The sequence below is a fragment of the Argentina silus genome (genome assembly GCF_951799395.1).
Source record: "Argentina silus genome assembly, chromosome: 4".
NCBI classification, from domain to species: domain Eukaryota; kingdom Metazoa; phylum Chordata; class Actinopteri; order Argentiniformes; family Argentinidae; genus Argentina; species Argentina silus.
In genome coordinates, this window is record NC_139658.1 from 4,084,461 (window position 1) to 4,108,151 (window position 23,691).

The 23,691-nt window shown below is 41.4% G+C and overlaps 1 protein-coding gene across 2 annotated transcripts in view; it reads left to right on the forward strand.

The window, feature by feature from the left end:
- fhit (fragile histidine triad diadenosine triphosphatase) overlaps positions 1 to 23,691 on the forward strand; it is a 158,740-nt gene that overhangs the window by 115,784 nt on the left and 19,265 nt on the right. For both annotated transcript variants that reach the window (XM_083667766.1, XM_083667767.1), the window contains one exon: positions 9,785 to 9,853. In XM_083667766.1, coding sequence (XP_083523892.1) covers positions 9,785 to 9,853 — 69 coding nt within the window. The remainder of the gene's footprint in view (positions 1 to 9,784; positions 9,854 to 23,691) is intronic.

The following is a 23,691-nucleotide window of genomic DNA, read 5'->3' on the forward strand; positions in this document are numbered from 1 at the left end:
CTAAGGAGCTGATCGTGGACTTCAGGAGGAAGAAGGGGGGGACCACGTCCACATCCACATCGGCCTGGCTGCAGTGGAGAGAGTCAGCAGCTTCAAGTTCCTCGGTGTCCACATCACCGAGGACTTAATATGGGCACACCATACTCACTCTGTGATCAAGACGGCACGCCAGCGCCCGTTTTTTCTCAGGCGGCTGAGGAAATTTGGTATGGACCTCAAGATCCTTACAAACTTTTACAGATGCACCACAGAGAGTATCCTGACCAGCTGTATCACTGCCTGGTACGGCAGCTGCACCGCCCTTGACCGAAAGGCTCTACAGAGGGTGGTGAAAACGGCCTAGTCCATCACGGGCCGCAAATTACCAGCAGTATAATCTTTAGGACCTTCAGGACCTTTACTCTGAGAGGTGCAAAAGCAAAGCTGGGAAAATCGCCAGGGATGATCAGTAGACACTGCCCTTTGCTCTTCGCACATCTGACATTATTGCACTATTACTATTGATTCAAGATTCAAGATTCTTTATTTGTCACGTGCATACAAGTATACAGTGAAATGCAAACATATTGTCACTTGTATTGTAATAGTAATTGCAAAGTAATAGTTGAAGTTTTGTGGCCTTTAGATTTTCTTTCCTTTTTTTATGCGAACCACCTTCGTGCATATGTTAAGCCCACACAGTGATTTTATATTGCATTACGCAATGCAAGCTTAATTATACATTTATGGCAGTTGCCATGAGAGCAGTCTTTTGGCTTGGACTGTTGGAGGAATATTTCAATGTTGATGGTATAATTTTAGTGTAGGATATTAAGGAGAGGGACATGGAGAATCCCAGTGTGTTTTAATCGATACAGATGAAAGTCAGTCAACTGGCAATAGCATAAGATCATAAATCAGGCCTGTATCCAGTATTTACTCTCTACAGATTAAACTGTACCTGTAACTATACATTAATCTACCCCCATCATTTGCATGTGCTGTTTTATTATTATAATATTGTTTCTTTTCTTGATTAATCAACATATCTTTATGGACTTTCAAATTGCATTATTTGGGTCACATTGTCCCTCCATCTGAATTTACATGTAAATATGCTGACCTACTTTTTATAGTAATGTATGTTTATGTTTCTGCAGAAATTAAATATATTACAACCTTAGCCCAAGCTAGCGGTCTTAAAGTATAACTCATTTCGATTAATAGCCTGAAGATTTATACTTTATTCAAACAGTTAAGATCTAGGTGGATGGAGAATAATTGGATGACAAATTATGTCAATATACTTTTGATGATGTATTCTCAGTTCTCTGTATTCTCAAGCAACATTATTGCATACTATATGATAATTTCTCACAATCACCCAGTCTTGTTCTCCACTTGTGCCTCTCCCTATGTTGTAGAGATACAAAAAAGTCACATAATCCTCATATAATTACTGTCAGCAGAACAGCACATCTCCAACATGCTCTCACGGCTCTGGCGTGGTGATTTTAATGGGCGTCCAAGGAATTTGCCTGAGAACAAAGGCGCTTATTTGAAGAGGTCTTTGAATAAGTGGTACATCTTCTTCAAATGGCACACGGTCCCCAAGATAATGCCTCCACCATTGAAATGTTTAATCACCTGAGAAAGAGCATTTAAAGTCAAAAGCCTTTTTATACTGCTGGCGGAGAACAGGCATCCTGAAACACTGAAGTGTGTGCTGTTGTTTAGCTGTAAGACGCCAATTGTGGTTTTTAAGTTTTTGTTTAGTCTTCACAGTGGGTTGCCTTGGCGTGTGTGTGTGTGTGTGTGTGTGTGTGTGTGTGTGTGTGTGTGTGTGTGTGTGTGTGTGTTTCTAAGCAGGCCATGTTATCTCTGACACGTGTCTTCGTTTTGTCACATCACATCGTCGTCTCTCCCAGGCGTCATACCTTTTGGGTATCTTATCTAAATAGGAGGTTTGCAGTGGATAATGCTAATTACATTTGAACCAGGGAAATGTCAGATAGGTAGACAGACTTGGCGGCCATATTCAGGTGCCTTCAGTAGGGTGATCAGGGTGGCTCCTCTGTCATCATGTGTTTGGTGTGGGGTTTTAAAAGTAAAGGTTAGCTTTCAAAACTGCTCGGACCACTCTTGGACAAAAGGCGAAAATCACACCACAGTGGCTACACAGCGTTCCGTGAGAGCGGGATGATTCATTCTGACCTTCATGCCTTGCTGAAGTGTCCTTTGAGCGTATCTGCTGTGTACACTTTCTCTCTGTTGATGCCCTGGAAGAAGTGTCTGTTAACCTTAAAACTTTTCTAAACCTCTTTGGTTTGTTGTACATCACCTTGGACTGACAGATTATCTGCTACATAATTCAGAAGGCTGGCTAATGACCTTCTGCCATTACAAGACAACTCTTGTATCTCTTATATCTACTTTTAAAAGTCTGGTTCACGCAAAAGGCTTTTCTCATTTATGCCCGCCATCAACGCTTACTTCCTATTGCAGCAATGTACATCAGAAAAAAAATAGAGCACTAAAATTCGCCGCAGCATAATAGATGGTTCCAAAGCTGTTGTTCCCAGTGCCTTGTTATTATTGTTGTTTTTGTTTTTTCCCTTTTCTCCGCCTCCTCTTCTTCTACATGCTCATAATATAATAATAATAATAATAATAATAATAATAATAATAATAATAATAATAATAATAATATATGCCATTTAGTTGACGCTTTTATCCAAGGCGACTTACAGGAAATATTTGGACAGTGGCACAATTTTCATAATTTTGGCTCTGTACGTCACCACAATGGATTTGAAATGAAACAATCGAGATGCAATTCAAGTGCAGATTCAAGTGCAGAACTGGGCTGGCTTTTTTAGATGTTTTTTGGCAAAGTCTAATCTGGCCTTTCTATTCTTGAGGCTTATGAATGGTTTGCACCTTGTGGTGAACCCTTTGTATTTGCTCTCATGAAGTCTTCTCTTTATGGTAGACTTGCATAATGATATGCCTACCTCCTGGAGAGTGTTCTTCACTTGGCTAGATGTTGTGAAGGGGTTTTTCTTTACCATGTGAAGGATCCTGCGATCATCCACCACTGTTGTCTTCCGTGGACATTCAGGCCTTTTTGTGTTGCCAAGCTCACCAGTGTGTTCTTTTTCTCTCAGAATGTATGAAACTGTTGATTTGGCCACTCCTAATGTTTCCACAATCTCTCTGATAGATTTTTTTTTTTTGCAGCGTAAGGATGGCCTGTTTCATTTTCATTGAGAGCTCCTTTGACCGCATGTTGTGAGTTCACAGCAACAGCTTCCAAATGCGAATGCCACACTTGGAATAAACTCAGACTTTTACCTGCTTAATTGATCAAGAAATAACAAAGGAATAGCCCACACCTGTCCATGAAACTGCTTTTAAGTCAGTTGTCCAATTACTTTTGGTCCCTTGAAAAAGAGGGGGCTATATATTAAAGAGCTGTAATTCCTAAACTCTTCCCCCAATTTGGATGTGAATACCCTCAAATTAAAGCTGAGAGTCTGCACTTTAAGCCCATATTCATAATATAACTGTATATATATTTTGTTAAACAGCTAAAATAACAAATAATTGTGTCAGAGTCCAAATATATATGGACCTGACTGTACATTGCAGTGAGTGCATACATTTCAGTATATATGGTCCCAGCAGGAATCAAACCCACAACCTAAGCATTGTTAGCGCCATGCTCTACCAACTGAGCCACAGAGGACCACATAAGCAACCTAAGACACACACACATAAACTACACGCAGCAGCACACTAGGAACATTCAGCCTCACCAGCCCCACAGTCCCTCCATTAACAGGATCCACATAGTACCACCTCACCACCAGCAACAACCAAGTCCTAATGACCCTCTGTAACATTCTCCTTTTTGGATGGCCATTTTGTCTGTCCACGTTGGTGATTTATCCTAACCTCTACATATGAAAAATGAAGGCAGATGAGATGTGTGGGTTTTTTGGACCACAGGGGAGCCTGAGTTGTGCTGGTTTGTGTGTTTTTCTAACACGAAACGTCAGGAGTTCCAAATCTGCCCCTGGGCCAGCTGCCATTTTGCCTGACCAGTTTCTAAATCAACTGTAAAACACCCTCTATGAATAATAAATGCCAGTAAAGTCCTGCAGTCAGGCAGATTTCATCTGCTCCAAAGAACGCCCCTCAGCCCCTTTCCGAAACTTTGGGAGTAGGTGACGGTCATACTGTCCCCCTTAAACAGATGGCTGTTTTTTTCATTCCTATGACACAAACTAGTTTTCATCCAGTGATTGTTTGATATGATTTTTTTTCATCTGTCAATACAAATAAGGTCAAACAGCAATATGTTTTTGTCTCTGTTCAATTAGATTCAAACCGAAGGGCAGGTTAGCTTCAGGATTATCAGGAAATCGCCTGCACCGAATATTCTTTCGAACCCATCATCAGTGCCCTTACTGGGAATTGAATGAGAGAAGCACTCAGCACTGATTCAAGGACCATAATAGAGAGAAGTTGTTCTCCCACTAACCCTAACCCTTAACTCACTGAAATAATCTTCATATTTTATCAAGTCATTTTCAACATGCAATGATTCTGAATCAGAGTCCTGCCCAGTCCTTTCATGAAAACAGATTATCTAGTACTACTTCAGTACTGCAGCAACTCCATCTATCAACTGGATTATTGCAATCAGGTGCTCTCGCGCTGGCAATAAAAAATGGCTCTGTGATTGAATAAGAGAGAGGCAGTCTATGGAGGCAAATGCACTGTTATAAACATACTGCCTGGAGTCTCACACAGACACAAGACAAATCTTTGTATTAAAATGATGGAATTTAGTTTATTTTTATCTTATGGAAAATGTAGGGGTGATTATAGCAATTTATCATGTGGATGGCTGTGCTTGGAGTGTGCTTGTTTAGTGCACACTGCAACACTGCGGTATGCACATTATTTTGTGAAAACAAATGTTAATGTGGTATAAACTGGTCAATATGAATAATAAAACCACCTACATTGGATTGTGTCTAAACCAGTGTCTCTAACAGACAATTGTCTCAAAAGCTTAATAGAATGTCTAGAATGGAGAGATACATGTTTTCTTATGCTATCACAGACTTCTCCTTTTTCTGTGTGAAGTGTTGCCATTGTTTTAATTAATATATGCACTAGTTGAATAGCAAAGTTATTGTTTATTAAAGAGCTGCTTGAATTTAGCGAGATGTGATAGACAGTTTCAAGAGTGCTGTGTTTTCAGTGCGGTCATATTCATGTCAGTCATTAGCATTCTGTAGTGGCAGCACCCACACTGTTTGCAATGATGGTGTGTGTGGAGGGCCCCATCACCGATGGTAGGGATGATGATGAGAGAACCTAAGGATGCAACCTATAACCCAGCCCACTTCAAAAACACATCTTTGCCACATGTTTTTGGGTTAATTATGGCTTCAGGTGACCCCAGAATGGCAGAGTAGGCCATTTATTTTCGCCGTTGATGGCAAATGTTTTAACTGTTTAACAATGCAGTGAGTGTTGAATACATTACAGTAAATGATTGTGCGGTACCTCGCAAAGTAGGGCTTCTCTCCATAGAGTGGGTGTCTTTCAGTAGGCTCTTTTAGTTCGCAAACAATACCTTGGATTGACTCAATAAAGTTACCTTACCACTACAATAACATATGTCTTTAAAGAAAACAAATTTACCAGTGCACAGTGATGACCAGCCAGCTAGACTACAGAGGTTATGCTGTGTCTCGGGGCCTAAGACTAACCCTCCTGTTAGCAGTCACAACACATCAAAGTCAGGCTGAACCATAGTTAAGCACACCGTCTTTTTATAGACCCCTCCTGGCAGAGGCCTAACAATGGACTTGGCTGGGGGTTACGCAAACATTAGCATTAAAGTGATGTAACAGTCTTTCTGTTGGCACATTTTAGTGTGTAGTTAGCCTTTTTACAAAGCGAGAAATTAGGAGCATATGCTAAGAAGCGTATGCAAAGTGGACCCATCGAAACACAAAGTAAGATGAATCTTCCTGTAAACTGTTGAAAATAAAAACGTAGAGTAGAAAAGTTGTTTGGCTGTGAAAGCAGGGGATGATGGGATGCATCTCTCTCTCTTCCGCTAATTAGAAGCTCCTGCTCGGAGCGACGGTGGCTCCTGTACCCCTCGTCTTAATGGGAACACAGCTGTTTGTGACAAAATACATTTGTCTGCCTGTCTGACTAGATTTCACCTAAACAATATAAATCGCACGGCGGCCATTTTGCTCATTTGTCTCTGCAGTCATAAACTAATTAATGGACATCTGTTTCAATTATTTTTCCGGAAAAACTTTACAATCCTCGTCTTGGTAGAATATACTGAGCTGTACTGTATAAGCATAGTAGGCACACACAGCAGCTTCTTATGAGGGACGTGCCTCAATCAGTTGCTAGATGGTGGACACAGCTTTGCATGAAGGACGTTCTGATTGAGTACATTTTGATTCTTTCAATGGAGGATGACCAATTATTGATGGAAAATAAAGCATAAGGAAGTAGCCATCCAGAAACTGATCAGGGGACGTGGTATAAGAGCTGACATTGAACCATGCCCTCAACATCTGCACCAGTATAATCATGAACCCAATGAGACAGAACAGACTTAAGTAGGAATGTGACTGATGTCAAGGACACATAGGAGTCCAGCTGGAAAATAATGGGCTATTACTAGAATGCAATAGGTTGGTATTAGCTTTATGCCTCCTCCTAAATTCTGAGGGGTTATAGCGTATAACGTTCGTGTAATTTTGGGAAGTGTGGACTGACAAGCAACAGAACACAGGATTTTTTGACCCGCAAGTGTATGCAGTACAAGACCTTAGACATGCCAGCTCACTTGGGATACATGCTGAAAACCAATACATCTTGGTTCATTGTAGTGTATGGTTAGCTACATTTACTTCATGGCTATTCTCCATGGTTTATGAGTACTATTGCTATAGCCCACCCCATCCAGACCATCTGACACTGACGGCCATCTAATGGTGAGACTTTAACCCGATTGGCTGCTATAAATCAAATCCAGGAAGTCAGGTGATTCTGTCTATACTATTGCATAGTCTTACTTCACTGCCAATTTGAATCCCAGCTAAGACCATGGATGACAGCTCCCATGTCGTACGAGGGAGACACGGATAGCCCCATGCAGAGGGCCCCTCGCTGTGCATGTGAGCACTGAGCTGTCCACAGCTCACCCCCCACATGAGCCGCTGTGTCAGTCAGGCCCCTCTGATCTCTCATCCCATCCTTCAGATTTCTGGCACGTCGACGTTTACCCACAGTCCCTGTCTGCCGGCCCCTGCCTCCCTCACTCAACACTGTTTACAATGTATTTTTGTTGAGCGCCGCCGCCACTGCTGTAGGTTTCGTTTGGGGTCGTTTAAAGTTTTCCTCAAGGTAGGCAAATGTAGTAATGGAGACATTATGCAAATAGTCTCATTAAATTGAACATGCGTGGAAACAAAGCAGTACGCCTCCAAACATGTTATCTTGTTTATAGCATTTATAAACACTTATTCACACAGCCTGTACTGTTTATCATAGCAGAGTAATGAAAAATGAATAAAATCCCGGCAATCAGGTTATTATGCCCTAGATGAGTATTATATGGCACAGACCTCCTCCTGATAAACCGTCTGGCTGACAGCTGATGATATTGTTGTGTTGTGTTTCATGAGACTGGCTACTGATGAGGTTTCGGCATAGGGAAAGTTTAGAAGCCATCATACAACTGTCTGTCTTACACCATTCAAAAGGTTTACTGTTACTAAAATATACCATTTAGCTGGCGCTTTTATCCAAAGCAACTTACATTGCAGTGATTGTATACATTTTTCAGTATATATGGTCCCAGTGAACCCACAACCTAAGCGTTGTTAGCGCTATGCTCTACCAACTGAGCCACAGAGAACTACAGAGTAAGATACAGACACTTCATTTTTCAGCCAATGAGTACTGTACTTTGAAGTGAATTATTTTTTCCAACTAAAAATGCTCCAACTTCCTTGATGTTATTGTGAATTAATCCAGATATGAGTAAATATGAGTGTGTACAATAAGATACACTTTTGGGGAAGGTTCTATTTTCAATGGCCATATTATTAATATTTTGATTGTCTATTCTTGTTCTGATAATCAACAGCTTTGTTGAGTATTAAAAGTTATAGATGTTGACTTTGGCAGTCAATTTACCCTGTTAGTTCAACTCTCCAATGTGCTGTCAACCCTCAAAGAATGATTGGATAAGTGAAATGTCATTCACCAGAGAAGAAGACAGTTTGCTTCGTGTGGTTGATTTAGTTTACCATTTAAAGTAGATGGCACTCTGCTTGCCTGATACTAACAAACAGAGAGAACATAGGTTATTTTAAGCATGCTAATGAATGTCTATTCAAGTCAGCTAATCAAACTGTTCAGACAATACTTTTGAAAGTGCACTCATGGAATAAGAGCTACGTACTTCGAATAACTGTCAAAATAAGTCAAAAGGCCCAAGAGGCTGCTTTGTGGGGGAGTTTAAAAAAATGGAATCTGAATAGCCTTGACAGTACAGTCACCCTATTCACATTGATGCTTACACAAACAAGATGATTGTTCTCTTCCTAAATGCCAGTGGCAGTTACACAATGACTGTTAATAATTTGCAAAACACAAGATGTATTCAATATTGTCACTTAACTAAATTAGCGGTAAGCCTATTCCCCGTAACTATGGCTGAGTGTCATGTCATTGCAATTCTTACAATGAGGATTGTAACTTATCTTTCACTTCACATATTTTGTTTACATAAGAAAATCATAATTATGTATTCAAAGATGTGCTTTGTGATGAGATAATGAATAAAATACATTGAGACAATACACAAGATGACAAGTTTTAACTACCACATTGCTGTACAGAACTTTGTTTTACTCTGTACTCCCAATCTTGCATATGTGGTTGTTTTGTTGGAATATACTGTATTAATAGCATAAAAGATATGCTCTTAATTAACATGACATGCAGCCACACATACTGTAGTTATTTGGTGTAGGCTTACTTTGATATTTTTTCAGTGAGCCATTCATGTTACAAAAGCCTGCCATTCAATGTTTCCATTACACTTTTGAAGTCAACTTCAAAGTTTAAGTAATGTAGAGTTACTAAGTTTAGTACTTAAAACTAGTTAACAAGTGTGAGTGCTGGAAGACTTCAAATATAAGCACGTCTCTTTGATTGACCTTGACGACTTTAAGTGATTTCTTTCAGTTCAAAAGTTTATTTTTCTCAGTTTAAGGTAAGTGTTTACATCTACAATGTTGTACATAAACCCGGACCAGTTGCTCTGGTACATTAGCACACTAATAACCACCCAAGGAGAGCAGAACTCACAAAACAAACTGTGCAGACGGCTAAGTTTGTGACGGCACACAGCAAGGGGGGGATGAAAAAGGACATCTGACAAACACAATTAAAGTTTTAAAAGCATAAAAATAAGGAGTCTCGATGGTATTACAGGTGGTACGCTTGGTGGAATTGACTGTAACCCTCTTGTGATTTGCAGCATTGTGATACAATTCAGCTGTGAGCTTGCCACCAGATTGTGAATTAATAAAGGAGCCCTCTCGATACTGTTGTTGTCAGATCAGTCTTTCAGAAGAATACCTGGCACAGGGCAGCTTTTTTTCTCTTTGGATGGTTGAATAACACAACTTGGCAAATAACAACTTTTTTCTCTTTCTGTTTTGTCGTTGTTTATTTTCAGCACGTTCACGTCCATGTGCTCCCCAGGAAGGTGGGCGACTTCGAGAAGAACGACAACGTCTACGATGAGGTAACGTGGAGGTTTTTCATCAACATTGTTTGAACTATGATACCATAGAGTAGTTGATACAGTATGTTGGATTATGGTCATTGACCAAATATTGATATAATCAAACATAACTCAAGAGATGTTTTATTCCTCAAGGGTGCCTCTGTGTAAAAGAGAGAGAGAACGTAGAAATACATTTAACAGCTAATGCATTTAATCACCTGTAGGCCCAAATAATAGCTTTAATTAAACACCTGAGAGCTGAGTTTGAACAAACATCAGTACAGACCCTGCAGCCCTTAGGAGCTAGAATCACAAAACCAATGAAGCACAATACAAAATAATGAACATGCCTCTCAGTATGTTTTAAATTTCACTGTGACATTTTGAATGCATAACAAGAGAGGCTGCGCCAAATGAATATCAATGACTAAGCTTGATATGAATATTCTAATAACCCTATCTAATAAAAACGGGCTTGACTATAGTTCCCCAAAGAGCCAGAGGGGAGGAATAGAACAGTTCCACAGCAGTAGCCCACCAGCGACATATAAATAGGTTTGTTTTTAATTTGCATGTGATCATCAGGGTTATTGTGAGAGCAATGCCGCCATTTATATTCTTTATGTCGCACTGGCAAATGAGAACATTTTTCTCAGAGGTGTTTTGCTTCACAGTGAATAATCACCAAGGGTTTTGCACCTCCCCATACCCTACTACTGTTAAGTGTTTTATAACCCAAACTGAGCACATTTACTAGCTCATAAAGACTATTTAAGAGGCAATCGAACAGTTGAACCTCTTTTCCTCCCTCACAGTGTGAAACTGGTAAGAAACATAGCCTGAGGTTTCCAATCTCATCTGTTTGTGTTGATTGTTTGGGAATAGACAAGTTAGTCTGAACTTCATCCTTACTGCGGCCTTTGAGTCCCTGTGAGTCTGATTAGAACATCATATGATGAGAGGTGGAACCCTCTGATGTCAGTGATACAATCATACGCTACACTTGGCTAATCAGCCAAGCTAAATATCCTGTTCACTATGCCGATATTTCGTCATCCCGGGGAAACGCAAGGACCTGTCACGGCTGAGTTTCAGGCAGCCTCAGCGGCACCACAGTCGGGGGGGGTTTATCGTCGGAGAGAAGGGATGGGACTCTGGAGTGCGATTTTATTTGTCACTTTATTTAGACAAACTGACACCGAGTGGTAGACTCACGCAGCGTGGTCGTAAAGAGCTCGTCCCCCCAGCTGACAACCTCTCTCTGAAAGATGCAGTTAGCAACTAGGCTCCTGTATCTATCTCTCCGTCTTTCTTTCTTTCTTTTTTTCTTTCTTTCTTTCTTTCTTTCTTTTTTTCTGTCTTTCTTTCTTTCTTTCTCTCTCTCTCTTTCTGATGTACCAGATGGCATTTCCAATTTTCTCAACAGTGTCACCTTGCCCAAAAAGAACTGTCATGGCATATCATACTTGTTCTTGTCTTGTTTCTTCACTATCTTTCTTTCCATTGTTCTTTGTTTGTATCAGCCTGTCAGTAGTCATAATGGAGATGATGGCAAATATTATTTGTTAGTCTTCCTCTCTTACGTAAGATTTTATAAATGCAAAGTTCCATGCAGATGCACTGTTCCCAATGGCATTGTCACTCTGCATCTTAAACAGGTCAGTGCCCCATACGTGACATTCAACAGCTTTTATCATGTTTGATTTACACATGGCCTGCTTTGCTTATGCACCACAAGGCCCCAAACCAGATATAATTATTCTCATCTGCTGTAAAACAATGACCCGAGCAGAATATTCACCACAGCTGATAAGTTGAGAGGAGCGGTGAGAAAACAGAGAGAGAGAGAGAGAGAGAGAGAGAGAGATGTTGTTGTGATATGTCACGTTTGTTCATGCGATAGCAAGAGCCATCTCTAGTGTGCCTTGCATTGAAACGACCCATTCCAAAAAGGTCAGACCACATAGCAGATAAGACGTGATTGGAAAGGTGCACATAAACGCTATCATTGTGGGCAATATGATGTTGTGATGATCATTATTTCTCCCCAATGGCAATTCCCAGTGATTAAAAAAGCTCTCTGCCATACCCATCCAATGGTCCAGTTATACACTTACAATAGATTATGTCAAATTCAACAATTAACTACAGGACTATGAACTAAGAATAGATGATGATTTGCGGGATGTGCGTGATGACAGTCACTGGCAGCTTTGACAGTATATGTTTGGTGGAGAGAAAAGGTGCAAGACACAAAGAGAAAACGATGGCCGCCCACAGCTTGGCGAACGTTCCTTCTCTTCGCACCTCTAGCCTTCTTCCCAGGTCCCAGTCATTACACCTCTTAAAGGTCAGCGCTTTTCAAAAATAAGTGTTTTGACCTTTTAATCAGCCAAGAAAAAAAAAAAGAAAAAAAACACAATCACAGTTGGCATGCGTCTAACACATATTTTTATCTTTCTCATTGTTGTTCTCCCACATGAAGAACTCCCAATTCAAACCGAAACAATGTGCTCTATAGAGCTACTTCAGCAGATACACATTAAGGGACTGTTAAGCTATGAAAGCGTCTGAGAAGTGGTGACTATAGCTTGAAATGTAGAGCTGCAACCTCTTTACCGTGTTGCAATGCCTGTAATGTACATCTAAAGTGCAGGAGTACAATTGCATTAAAGGTCAACAAATATTTGCAGTTTTTCTGAGTGCAGTGCACTGACATACAGTACATTAGAACTGAGGTCATCCACAGAGGTACTTTCACACTGACCATTATCAGTGAGAATAAGACTCATGGTTAGTCTGCTGGATTGGAGTTAAAAGCATGTTTTTTTTCTAACCATGTTAAAACACTGACATGATTTCTTAGAGCTTTTATTCTTTTATTCATTTATATTTGTATTGACATTGTTTACAAGACATTTTGGAATTAGGTAACCATATGTTGACTCAAACATGTCAATGGAGCCTCTAAATCCCTCACAACCGCCTGATCCAGTCCATCCAACTGAAGTACAAATCATATAATCTGTTTGTGCTGTGAAAATGTAAATTAAACTATTAATCAAAACACAGGTACTTTTAATGAAGTCTGCACTCACAATTGCCTCGGCTTACATTTTCTGAAAGCGTGGGGACAGCTGCGTGTAGTCGTGAGTTAGAGCTAATAACCATGACACTTCTCATGAAAACCCCAGGACTCCACTTCACTCGTATTAAGGCCACCCGCACAGTGAACACGAGACGCTCTTATTGGGAAAGATAGTGCACTCTGTAGGGCTATTCAATCAGGGGAGAAAGGCCCAGAAAAGTCATCAGGGCTGCCTCTCGTCTCCTCTACCATTCTCTCTCCCTGAGCCTGAGCCACCTCCGAGATCAGTGGGAACTCAATTACTCTGCTGCTATGCTTGTTAGCAGGGAACAATGTCAGCTCATGATTATAAGTTGTAATGATGTTATTTTCCCCCATTAGGTGTGTGTGTGTTTCTTCTTTCCTAGCACTCACAGGTTCTGTAGGAGGAAAAAGGCAATGGCAGGCAGATGAAGGGGATGCTTTGAACGCTGCCCAGAATGAACTCACCTTAAAACTAAGTAGGCTCAATTCTGGGTCTGCTGATGACTGCTGTTGAAATAGATGCCAGGGCAGAAGATTGATACAGGCTAATTGATTGGAAAAGTCAAGGAGTGAGCAACATGAGTATGCAAAGCAGAACCTTACATATACAAATGATTGCTTGAGGGTCAAGGCAAGAGTATGCCCCTTGGGTAATTAGACTGGAAACTCCGCTACAAAAGATAGGATACTGAATAAACATCTAATGCATTTGATTTTCGCAATAGAACTACCATATCATTTAATTGACTTTCATAATTGCATGACGACTGCTCATTATATCTATTTTTTTTTACATAGTAAGCATCTAGTGTACGCTATGGATCAGCAAGGGAGATCATTGAGAGCAATAAGAGTAAAATTACCCCCAAAAATTACCGCACTCTAGCCGTGTGCTACTGGAAACAGTGACTGTTGAATTATGTTCAACTTGTTCTCTGCTTGCACAGAAACTACACTGGCAGTATGTGTGTGCCGACGAGCCTGCATTGCATGCTGGGTGTGGACCGGCTTATGTAGAACCAGTTGGTATTTGTTAGATGCGGGGGAAAACAGGCACTTGTGGGCTCTCGCAGACACACGCTAGTAGTGTTGATGAAATGAAATGAGAATCGGACACGCGGCCAATGTAGTTTCCATATTATGTGGCCAGTCACTCCACAGAACATTACTTTCCTGAAGATTATCTTTATTCCACTATCAACCCTCTCAATCAATAACTCCTATCCCCAGTATCCATTCCATTCCATTTCTCAGAGCCACCTGACGTAACCCTGGCTATGAAATGTAGTGGGTCCCTCTCTCTCTCTCTCTCTCTCTCTCAGTCCTCTCAACCCTGATATCGTTTGATAGCATTGTTCATTAGATCTTTATCGATGGCTCTCCCCTTCACCGAGTGTGAAGATATCCCAGACAGAACGATCATATTCAGGGGAGGTTGGCTCCGTTGTTATTTGGCTGTGATTTATCATCCTTTGTGGCAGTGTTATTAGAGAACATAGAGGAGGGGACGGGGGCGATGTAATGAGAAATATCAATGGATCCTCATGTTCTTGGCCGTTGTGACAGGGCACTATCCATCTCTCTGACACTCACCTAGTTAACATTTTTATCAAAGGGCTGAGATTTGTCATTTTTTCTTCCCTCTCCGGGAGGAGGGGTATGAGTTTTTCGACGATAGTTTAGATAAAGGAGAGAGTTCCAGAACATGGCCCACACTTCCCCTGTGCAAATGATGAGCAATCGTGGTAAAGTGCAGCCCCCATCTGTCTGGCACTGTTGGACACACTGTATTGTGCTATAGATAGAGGGAAGGAAGGGGGAAGCAGGAGGGGTGTTTTGAGTGGCAGACATGTTACCAGAGCAAACCCATTTGGCCATTGTGTTTTCATTCATGATTTCAACAGTGCCTGTCATAACATTTCCAACTGATTGACAATGTTGTTATTTTCCTCATTTACACACAATAAAATTGCATGCCAAGCTTTAAGAAGAAATATTAGTGGTAAGACAAGGCAGTTGTTCTCCAACCTCTGGGTTTTACCTTCAGAAGTTTTAAACAGATTTCTGCATTTAGGCTTTCTGCGTTTTGTGGTGATTAATGACACCTACAAAGAATCAATACTTTAAAGGGAGGAGTCATCTCCATCTGTCATCGTGTATTTATACATTTGGTTACATTCCTTTATATATATCTTTGGTCATACGTTTTTGGTCAGATCTGGAAGGAGGAAGTTTAGAAGGAGGGCTACAGTATGACTTATGTATTGATTCCTCCGAAAAAATGAGAAACTCCTTTTAAATGCCGCTGTATGATCCTCTGAATCTTTCTATCCACTTTCTTCCCTCCTCTACTTTCCAAGTATCTGTTCAAGCTACCCTGTTCCCTCTCACAGCTCCCAGAGATTCCCATCTGTCCCCACTGAGGAAGATAAGGCAAGCGATTTAGCAGCACAGCTAGCCTCCCGCGGGGCCCTTGGCTTTGTCAAGTTTATAAATGTGTTCGCTATAATCCGCTATTGACAACGTTCACCCAATGATGAAACTGTTAATTATTTCACCGACTGTGGGATATATTAAGCCAATTTAGCTGAACATATGGAAAGGCTATCAAGTTGCTATACTTCCTCGAAGCAGCTATGATTTGTGTAGTCTCACTTTTTCTCTCTCTCTCTCTGTCTCTCTCTCTCTCCTTCTCTCTACCTCTCTGTCCATATGCTGATTATGCTATACTTGTAGAGAACCTGCGGTAAATAGCCCAATAAAGTAGGAACCATCTGATGTGGCGCGCACGCCCAATCGCTTACAGCTTGAACGCAATTTTCCTCGTTAGCTTAGTGTGAGAGAGGTTCAGGAGATGTCAGGGAAGTGTTGATTTGCATCTCATTTGGAATGCAAATCTATGTATGAAATCTGGTTTACAGAGTTATGATGGGCTTCACATTCCAAACACATTCTCTTCATTACCGGCTTTATTGTTTCTTAGACCTCAAGTATCTCTTTGCATAAGCTCACACTGAGAAAGAGGTAACACTTTCACATTGATGTTTAACAATTATGAAAAGTAATTTGCTGTAGAGCTGACATTAGAGGCATTGATACCAGACAATTCTTCTTTGTATTATTTTGGGTTCAGTGGATATTCTAGACAAAATCGAAGATATTTGCTTTTCTACCTCATACTTGCCTACAAAACTTAACTAAAGTATTTAGAGGATCTATTTTCTATGTACCGGTCACAAAGATAACTGTTATGCTTTTTTATTCAACCCTGGTTTATCCATTTATCCTCAGGATGAGAATCACCTCTTTTTAAACTCCAAAGTATTGGTTTGGAAAGTACTGTCGTGTTACATTAAACAATAATTGTACATGCTCTTGCCCCTTGTCACTCAGTTACCACCAAGAGCTAATTCAGCACTGTCCTGGTAACACAAAGGTGGGCAAGTCAGCAGAGCTGTGACATGATGAGTGGTGAGGACACAGTGAGAGAGACATGGACCCTAAGTACTCAAAATACCTGCATTTACATAAATATGCCTCTTTTAGCTATGTCCACAAAAAGGACAAGTCATGCAGGTTTAAAGTAAACGGCACATACAATACTGTATGTGTGATACACGCGATGCATCAAAGACATGGAGCCTATTCCAAACTCTGAATCAAGTGCTGTGTCAAGCGGCCGGGTTGTGTGACATGTCTGTGGTTTTGCTCTGTCAGGATGTCACCCACTGTGTTTACAGTACAGACTACAGAGCAGTATGGCAGTGCTGAGCTTCAGCAGACAGATCCACACAGACATCTGGGCATGGGACTGTAATGTGATCCAGAGAGATACAGTATAGTGCTCTCCAGCAAAGCACTGTGATTATCTGATTCATCATGTCATTCCAGATGCCTACTCCTCAGTTCCTCATGCCCTGGACCTTCATGTTGAGCAAGAAATGGGGTGTGTGAATAATTGTTTTTAAGTTGGGCACGTAAGATAACATATACTGAACAACCAGGCCTGTCGAAAGGTTTTGTAGCCAGCGATACCATGATACTGCAGCTGGTGCCAAAAAGCCTGTTTCCCCATTGAAACCCATTGGAACTGTGATTTTGGTTTCTATTATTTCCTACTATTTTATAGGGACACATTTTATTTTTCATACGTAAGAAGCAAATTATAATTTGTATTGTTATAATTTTTTTTACCAAATTGAAGGCACATATGTGAACCTTATGCAGTTTAGAAAAACACTGAAGTGTGCCTCTATAGTACTTAAGCGACGGACTGTGCCTGCATTGGTGCCACGAACCAGATATCACTATGAACACCATGACAGTGCCCATTAAGAGCATTTCAGTCATTTCATTAACAGCACTCATGTCAGTTTAACCATTTATTACATGAAAATCATAATACATTTAAGCTTGGTGTATTCTGTCACCTGACGGACAGCAGTGCCATTGACTTAGAGTGCCCTGCTTAAACTAACACTAGCTTCATCCCCTGGATTCACTCCACAATCTCTCATAGGAATCCATTGAAAAGGTCAGTAGTTTGTGTCATCCAGTTATACATAGCCCTCCATAAGTATTATGTATATATATAGCCCTCCATAAGTATTGGAAAGAGGAAGCATTATGTCTTCTTTTAACTCCATATTCCAACAGTTTGGATGTATGAAGCAGAGATTTTTTTTTTTCAGATTGGTTTCACCATTTATAAATTACAACCCTATTTATACATACTCACCCCATTTCAGGGCACCTAAAGTATTGGAAAATTGGCTGGTTTCTGGTTAGTAAGGTGTGTTCCGTCACATCATTTGTGGAGGCATAAGAGCTGTCAATGTCTAGAATTGATTCTGCATTTGCCTTTGGATTCTGCTGTTGGTGTCTGTCAACATGAGGACCCAAGAGACGTCTATGAAGTTCAAGGAAGCCATTATGAGGCTGAAATATCAGAAGAAAACATAGTCAAAACCTTAGACCTACCAAAATCAACAATTTGTAACATTAACATTAACATTAAAAAAAGAAAGAAAGCACTGGTGAGCTCAGCAATCACAAACGGTCTGGTAGGCCAAGGAAGACTTCTGCAGTGGATGACCGAAGATGCTCACCATGGTGATGGTGATGCTCACCATAATTAAGAAAAAAAACTGTCCCACAGATCAGGAACACTCTTGAGGAGGTAGACATGAATGTATCAGAGACTACCATCTGTAGAATATGTCACCAGCCTAACTGCAGGGGCTTCACTGCAAGATGCAAACCACTAGTTATCCTCAAAAAGAATGGTCAGGTTTACAGTTTGCTAAAAAGCCTGCAGAGGTCTGGAAAACGGTCTTGTGGACAGATAAGACAAATATTACCATGTACCAGAGTGATTGCAAGAGAAAGGATCTGACGAATATTTACAGCATACCACCTCATCTGTGAAACATGGTGGAGGGAGTGCTATGGTTTGGGCATGTATAGCTGCCACAAGAACTACCCAACTTAATGATGTCTTAATTGATGATGTTACTGCTGAGAGCAGCAGCAGAATGTATTCTGAAGTTTACAGAAGCATCTTTTCTGCTGGGGTACAAGCAAATGCCTCCAAATTCATTTGATGGCACTTCATCATACAGTAAGACTGACCCTAAACATGCTGCCATAGCAACTAGGGAGTTTTTCTGAGCCAAGAAGTGGAAAGTTCTTGATGGGCCAAGTCAATCTTCAGATTTAAATCCAATTGAACATGCATCTAATTTCCTGATGATAAGATTTTAGGCAAAACAAACAACAACTGAAGATGGCTGCAGTACAGGCCTGGCAGAGCATCACCAGAGAATATACCCATCGTCTGGTGGGGTTAATGGGTCCAATCTGAAAAAAAACAACCTTTGAATCAAAGATGAGAATCTCTACTTTGACCCTATAGTAATTGTTTGATTTCAAATCCAAACTGTTGGAGTACAGAGCTAAAAGAAGACAAAATGCTTCCTCTTTCCAATACTTATGGAGGGCACTGTATATGTATTATCAACATGAACAAATCAAAACATTGCTGTGCTGTGTAACATTTCACCACTAACCTCTGGTAGTAGACTATTTAACAGGTCAATTTGGACCAAAGTTATTATGATTTATGCCAAGCAGACAGACAGACATGCAGACAGTCCAACAGAGAGACAAACAGACAGAGACATTCCCTCTCTCACTCTATCTCTCACACAGCAGGGCACTCTAAGTCAATGGCACTGCTGTCCGTCTCTCTCTCACATACACACACACACACACACACACACACACACACACACACACACACACACACACACACACACACACACACACACAGAGCTAAGCTCCATGTCACTGAGCCCTAAGAGCCTGTGATAGACATTAGTCAGTCTCACACAAGAAAGAGAGGGAGAGAGTCAAGTCTTTAAATATTGTGTTTGGATTAGGGGAGGCTGTCTTATCAAAAGTGGCAGGTGGTAGGCTCTGGTAGTAGACTTTTTAACAGGTAAATTTGTAGTCATTATGATGTATGCCAAGCAGAGGGTTCATTTAAATTGATTCACAAGATGTAACATTGATTGGAACAAGTGGAGTGCATACATTACTGGACTAATGACATGGAGAAATGGTTTTATGTAATAATAAGATGTAGAAACTCACAAACTATAGTGGCTCATAAGCATAGAGACAGACAGACAGACAGACAGACAGACAGACAGACAGACAGACAGACAGACAGACAGACAGACAGAGACATTCCCTCTCTCACTCTCTATCACACCTCTCTGTAACGTCTTGCCCTGCTCCTTAGTTTATGTTTGTCTTTGTTTCATGTCAGTCATTCATTGTTTCCTGTTTTATGTTATCCTCACCTCGTCTCTCGTTTCTGATACTTCACTTCCTGCCCTTGTGTGTTTCCCGCCTGTGTGATTGTCGACCCCGCCCTGTTTGGCTTCACCTGTTCCTTATTGTCCTTCCCTGTGTATTTAGTCTGTGTGTTCCCCTGTCTCAGTTTGTCTTTGTACCTTCATGTCATACGTCCCAGCAATTTTCCTAGTGTTAAGTATTCCTGGTTTTTGATCTACGATTGGTTTTCTGACTGCCTTTTTGCCTGCCCCTTACTGAATTATCTGCCTACTCATTGACTGCCTACCTGTGTGCCGAACCCTGCTTTTTTGGAATTAAAGACTTTCTCTCTCTGCGTACTACAGTCACTACACTCTCTGTCTCAGACACACGCACACACACACACACACACACACACACTTATTCTATACACACAAAAATACAGTATATATATATATATATATATATATATACACACGCACACACACATCCACAAGCTCCATGTCACTGAGCCCTAAGAGCCTGTGATAGACATCAGTCAGTCTCACGCAAGAGAGGGAGGGAGAGAGTCAAGTCTTTAAATATTGTGTTTGGATTAGGGGAGGCTTGCTTATCGAAAGTGGCAGGCCGCAACAAAGAGAGAACCAGAGTGGATGTTGCCAGGTAACCTTTAGCAGAAATAATTTCTCATTTTTCTGTTGTCTCTCTCTGTCGGCCGTAAGCCGAGGCAAGCGAGCGGCCCAGGGAGAGCTAAATCACGCATCCTCACAAGACCGTCTGGGAAGCAACCTGCTGGGAAATTGTAATTCGATTCTGGAACAAATCTTTGGGCTATGAAGCAAAAATCACTAGTCACTCTCCAGCCATCCCCTTGTGATTATATTTTATTTTACATATTTCTTTCCTCTTCACTAGGTTGGTTGGTTCTCCCACTATTTTCTTTCTCGCCATAGAAACATTGTGAACTTAAAAAGCGCCCATGTATAGCAGCGTCCAGTGGGGGCTGTCACAGTTATGTAAAAGCATTGGGCAGGACACGATAAACCACCAGTTTCTGTCTTTTTAATTTCTTCAGGGACGGCGAGGCTCATTCAGGGATATTTTAAACATGTGCCTTCCTCCATAAGTCTCTGTAGTGCAAATGACTTTGATGGTGGCAAAGCTGGGAGGAAGGATCTAGAAATGGCTTTCTTTTTTCCCATCCCTGCTGGAATTTGAACAGGAATAGTAAACAGTGGGACGTGGAGAGAATGGCCTGGGAGAGTTATGGAGGCCAGTTTGAATCCCTCTGACGGCCTTACGGTCCTTACAGTACATCCCTGGCTATACTCCTGTGGCTTAATTAGAAGGACAACATGCAAATGTGGGCTATAGTGCATGTACGCCCTCTGCAAGCAAACACCCTATGGTACAGTGGATAGGGCTACCAGGACACATTGGGACTACATGCACATGACATGTGTGATGCCAAGGACATGTTTACTAGGCCTCTGGTCCTGTGTGGCTCAGTTTGATAGAGTATGGCGCTGGTAATGCTAAAGTTGTCGGTTTGATTCCCACTGTGATCATATACAAAAACTCACTGTACTGTTGACAAAGGCGTCTGCAAAATGACATATTTTCGTAGGCCTACATTGGTGGATACCGGTGGGTGCATATACTACTGCTGGGTTTTGGATCCAACTTGTTAGTTTGTGTGTGAGATATTGACAGTTGTCTCTTGTTGTTCATACTTTTATTTCTGAAACAGTTGGCGTGACAGACACAATGCATTTCATCTTTAGAAAAGTAATTAATTCCTACCACAGGGAAAAGTGCCTACGTGCAAAAATACACCTCCTCTGATGCTATTTCTGAAAGAGAGACTAACTATCTCGCCTGGAACGCCACACCTGCCCGGAGTGGGAGTGTATTCTAATCAGCTGACCTTAGTCCCCCTCATTCTGCCGAGTGCAGCACTTTTTTGTTCTCCCTAATTTGGAGACAGGGGCCAGTGGTCATGGTCGGTAGAATACCGGCAGGATAGAACCAGACTTCCATCACAGTGGGACTCTAGTTTTGATCATGGATCACAAAAACTGAATATGACATGCTAAGTTTGTGTTGCTCACCAAAGTCTGGGAGGACCGCTTTTGTAAAGGCAAAATCTCTCTCCCTGTCTATCTGTGCCCATACAGTATATACTGTATTATGTAATAGTCATACAGTCATACTGTATTATGTAATAGTCATACAGTCATACTGTATACTGTCTCAACAATACATTTAAATTACATTCATGGCATTTAGCAGACACCTTCATCCAAAGCGACTTACAACAAACTCCTAATTTGGAGACAGGGGCCAGTGGTCATGGTCGTAATACCGGCAGGATAGAACCAGACTTCCATCACAGTGGGACTCTAGTTTTGATCATGGATCACAAAAAGAAAGGAAATAGGGTAGATGATACTGGCATGTGTGTGCGTGTGTGTGTGCATGGCAGTCTACTGTTCTCCCGATGAGAGAGTTTTGAAGTCAAGAGAAACACCGTTTACTATCCGAGGCATCACTGTGAAAAATATATAATTGGCTGGGCAGTTATTCTCTGAGAAGCTGTACAATAATTAAAGGCAATTACTGCCATGGTGGGAGAGCTGGAGTGTTCCTCTCTCCTTAGGAGACAGTAATGTAGTGAAGAGAAAGCGAGAAAGACAGAGGAGAGAGAGAGAGACAGTGAGAGAGAGAGAGAGAGAGAGATGGAGGAGGGAGAGAAAGAGACGGGGGTGAGAGAGGCCAATGTGCTAAAGCCCTTTATCAGTTCCTGCCTAATAATCTTACAGCAGGAGAATTCTCCTGGAGGAGACCTGTAATTAGACTTTTCTCTCTTTTAATAATCGCCATGGTGTTATCTCTGTCTAAGGCGGGGCTATTCTTTTGCTGGAGATGCTCATTTTTGGACCATGAAGCTGAAGAGAATAGAGACCCCATCACAGTGTGTGACAACTGTCTTAAATTTAAGAGGTTTGACTGGCAACAGTCATTTAGAGACGATTAAAAAGAGCTTAGTGTTGATGTGATTGAAATGGCACAGTGAAAAGACGATCAGCAGAGCATACTCTGAGATTGGGGCTTTTTATGGGGACTTGGCGTTTATTTGACCAGTATGTCTCTAGTCTTCAACTGATGTATCAAGTTGGAGCGGTTACTTTTAATATTGGAATTTCATTTGAATTTCATATAAGAGATTGGTGGTTTTTTTTTGTGTCAGCCTCTCATACCACAGTCTACCCAGCTCCAGAGAGAGAGAGGGAGAGAGAGAGAGAGAGAGAGAGAGAGAGAGAGAGATAGACAGACACATACACATGGGTCTGTTCCAGTGACATCCCCACTGAGCATTCATCCAAGCCCATCTGAGCCCAACACCTACATTGACATCACTCTGGTGCCAGCATGATGCCAGTCAGCATCTGCCCAGCCATGCCAGCCCAGCGCCAACCCCAGCCCCCACTGTTTTCCATGTTCATCTGGGCATCGGACAGAGCCAATTAGCCCCTTCCCATCTCCAGACCTGGTGGCATGCCACTACGAGGTCACTTCCTGTCCAACCCGTACAAGGCCAGGCCATTACACCACAGCCGTCTCCAGTCACGCTCTGATCCAGCCTTTGGAGCTTATAGGTTCTGAAACCAAGGCCACATCCAGCGTTTGTTCCTTTTGTGTCTAATCGCTGCTAAAGAGCTTTCAAAACCCTGTTTGTACATTGTGTCACTCCTCCTGCTCGTTGTTTTTCCTGCAAATCTGTTTTGATTAATCCTCAACACCTGTTTACTCCACTGTCGCTTGGCAAATGAAAGGCATGAAAGAGAGGCCGCCAATTGCGTATACACACTTTGTCCCTGCTCCCTTTGTTCCATAAGAACAG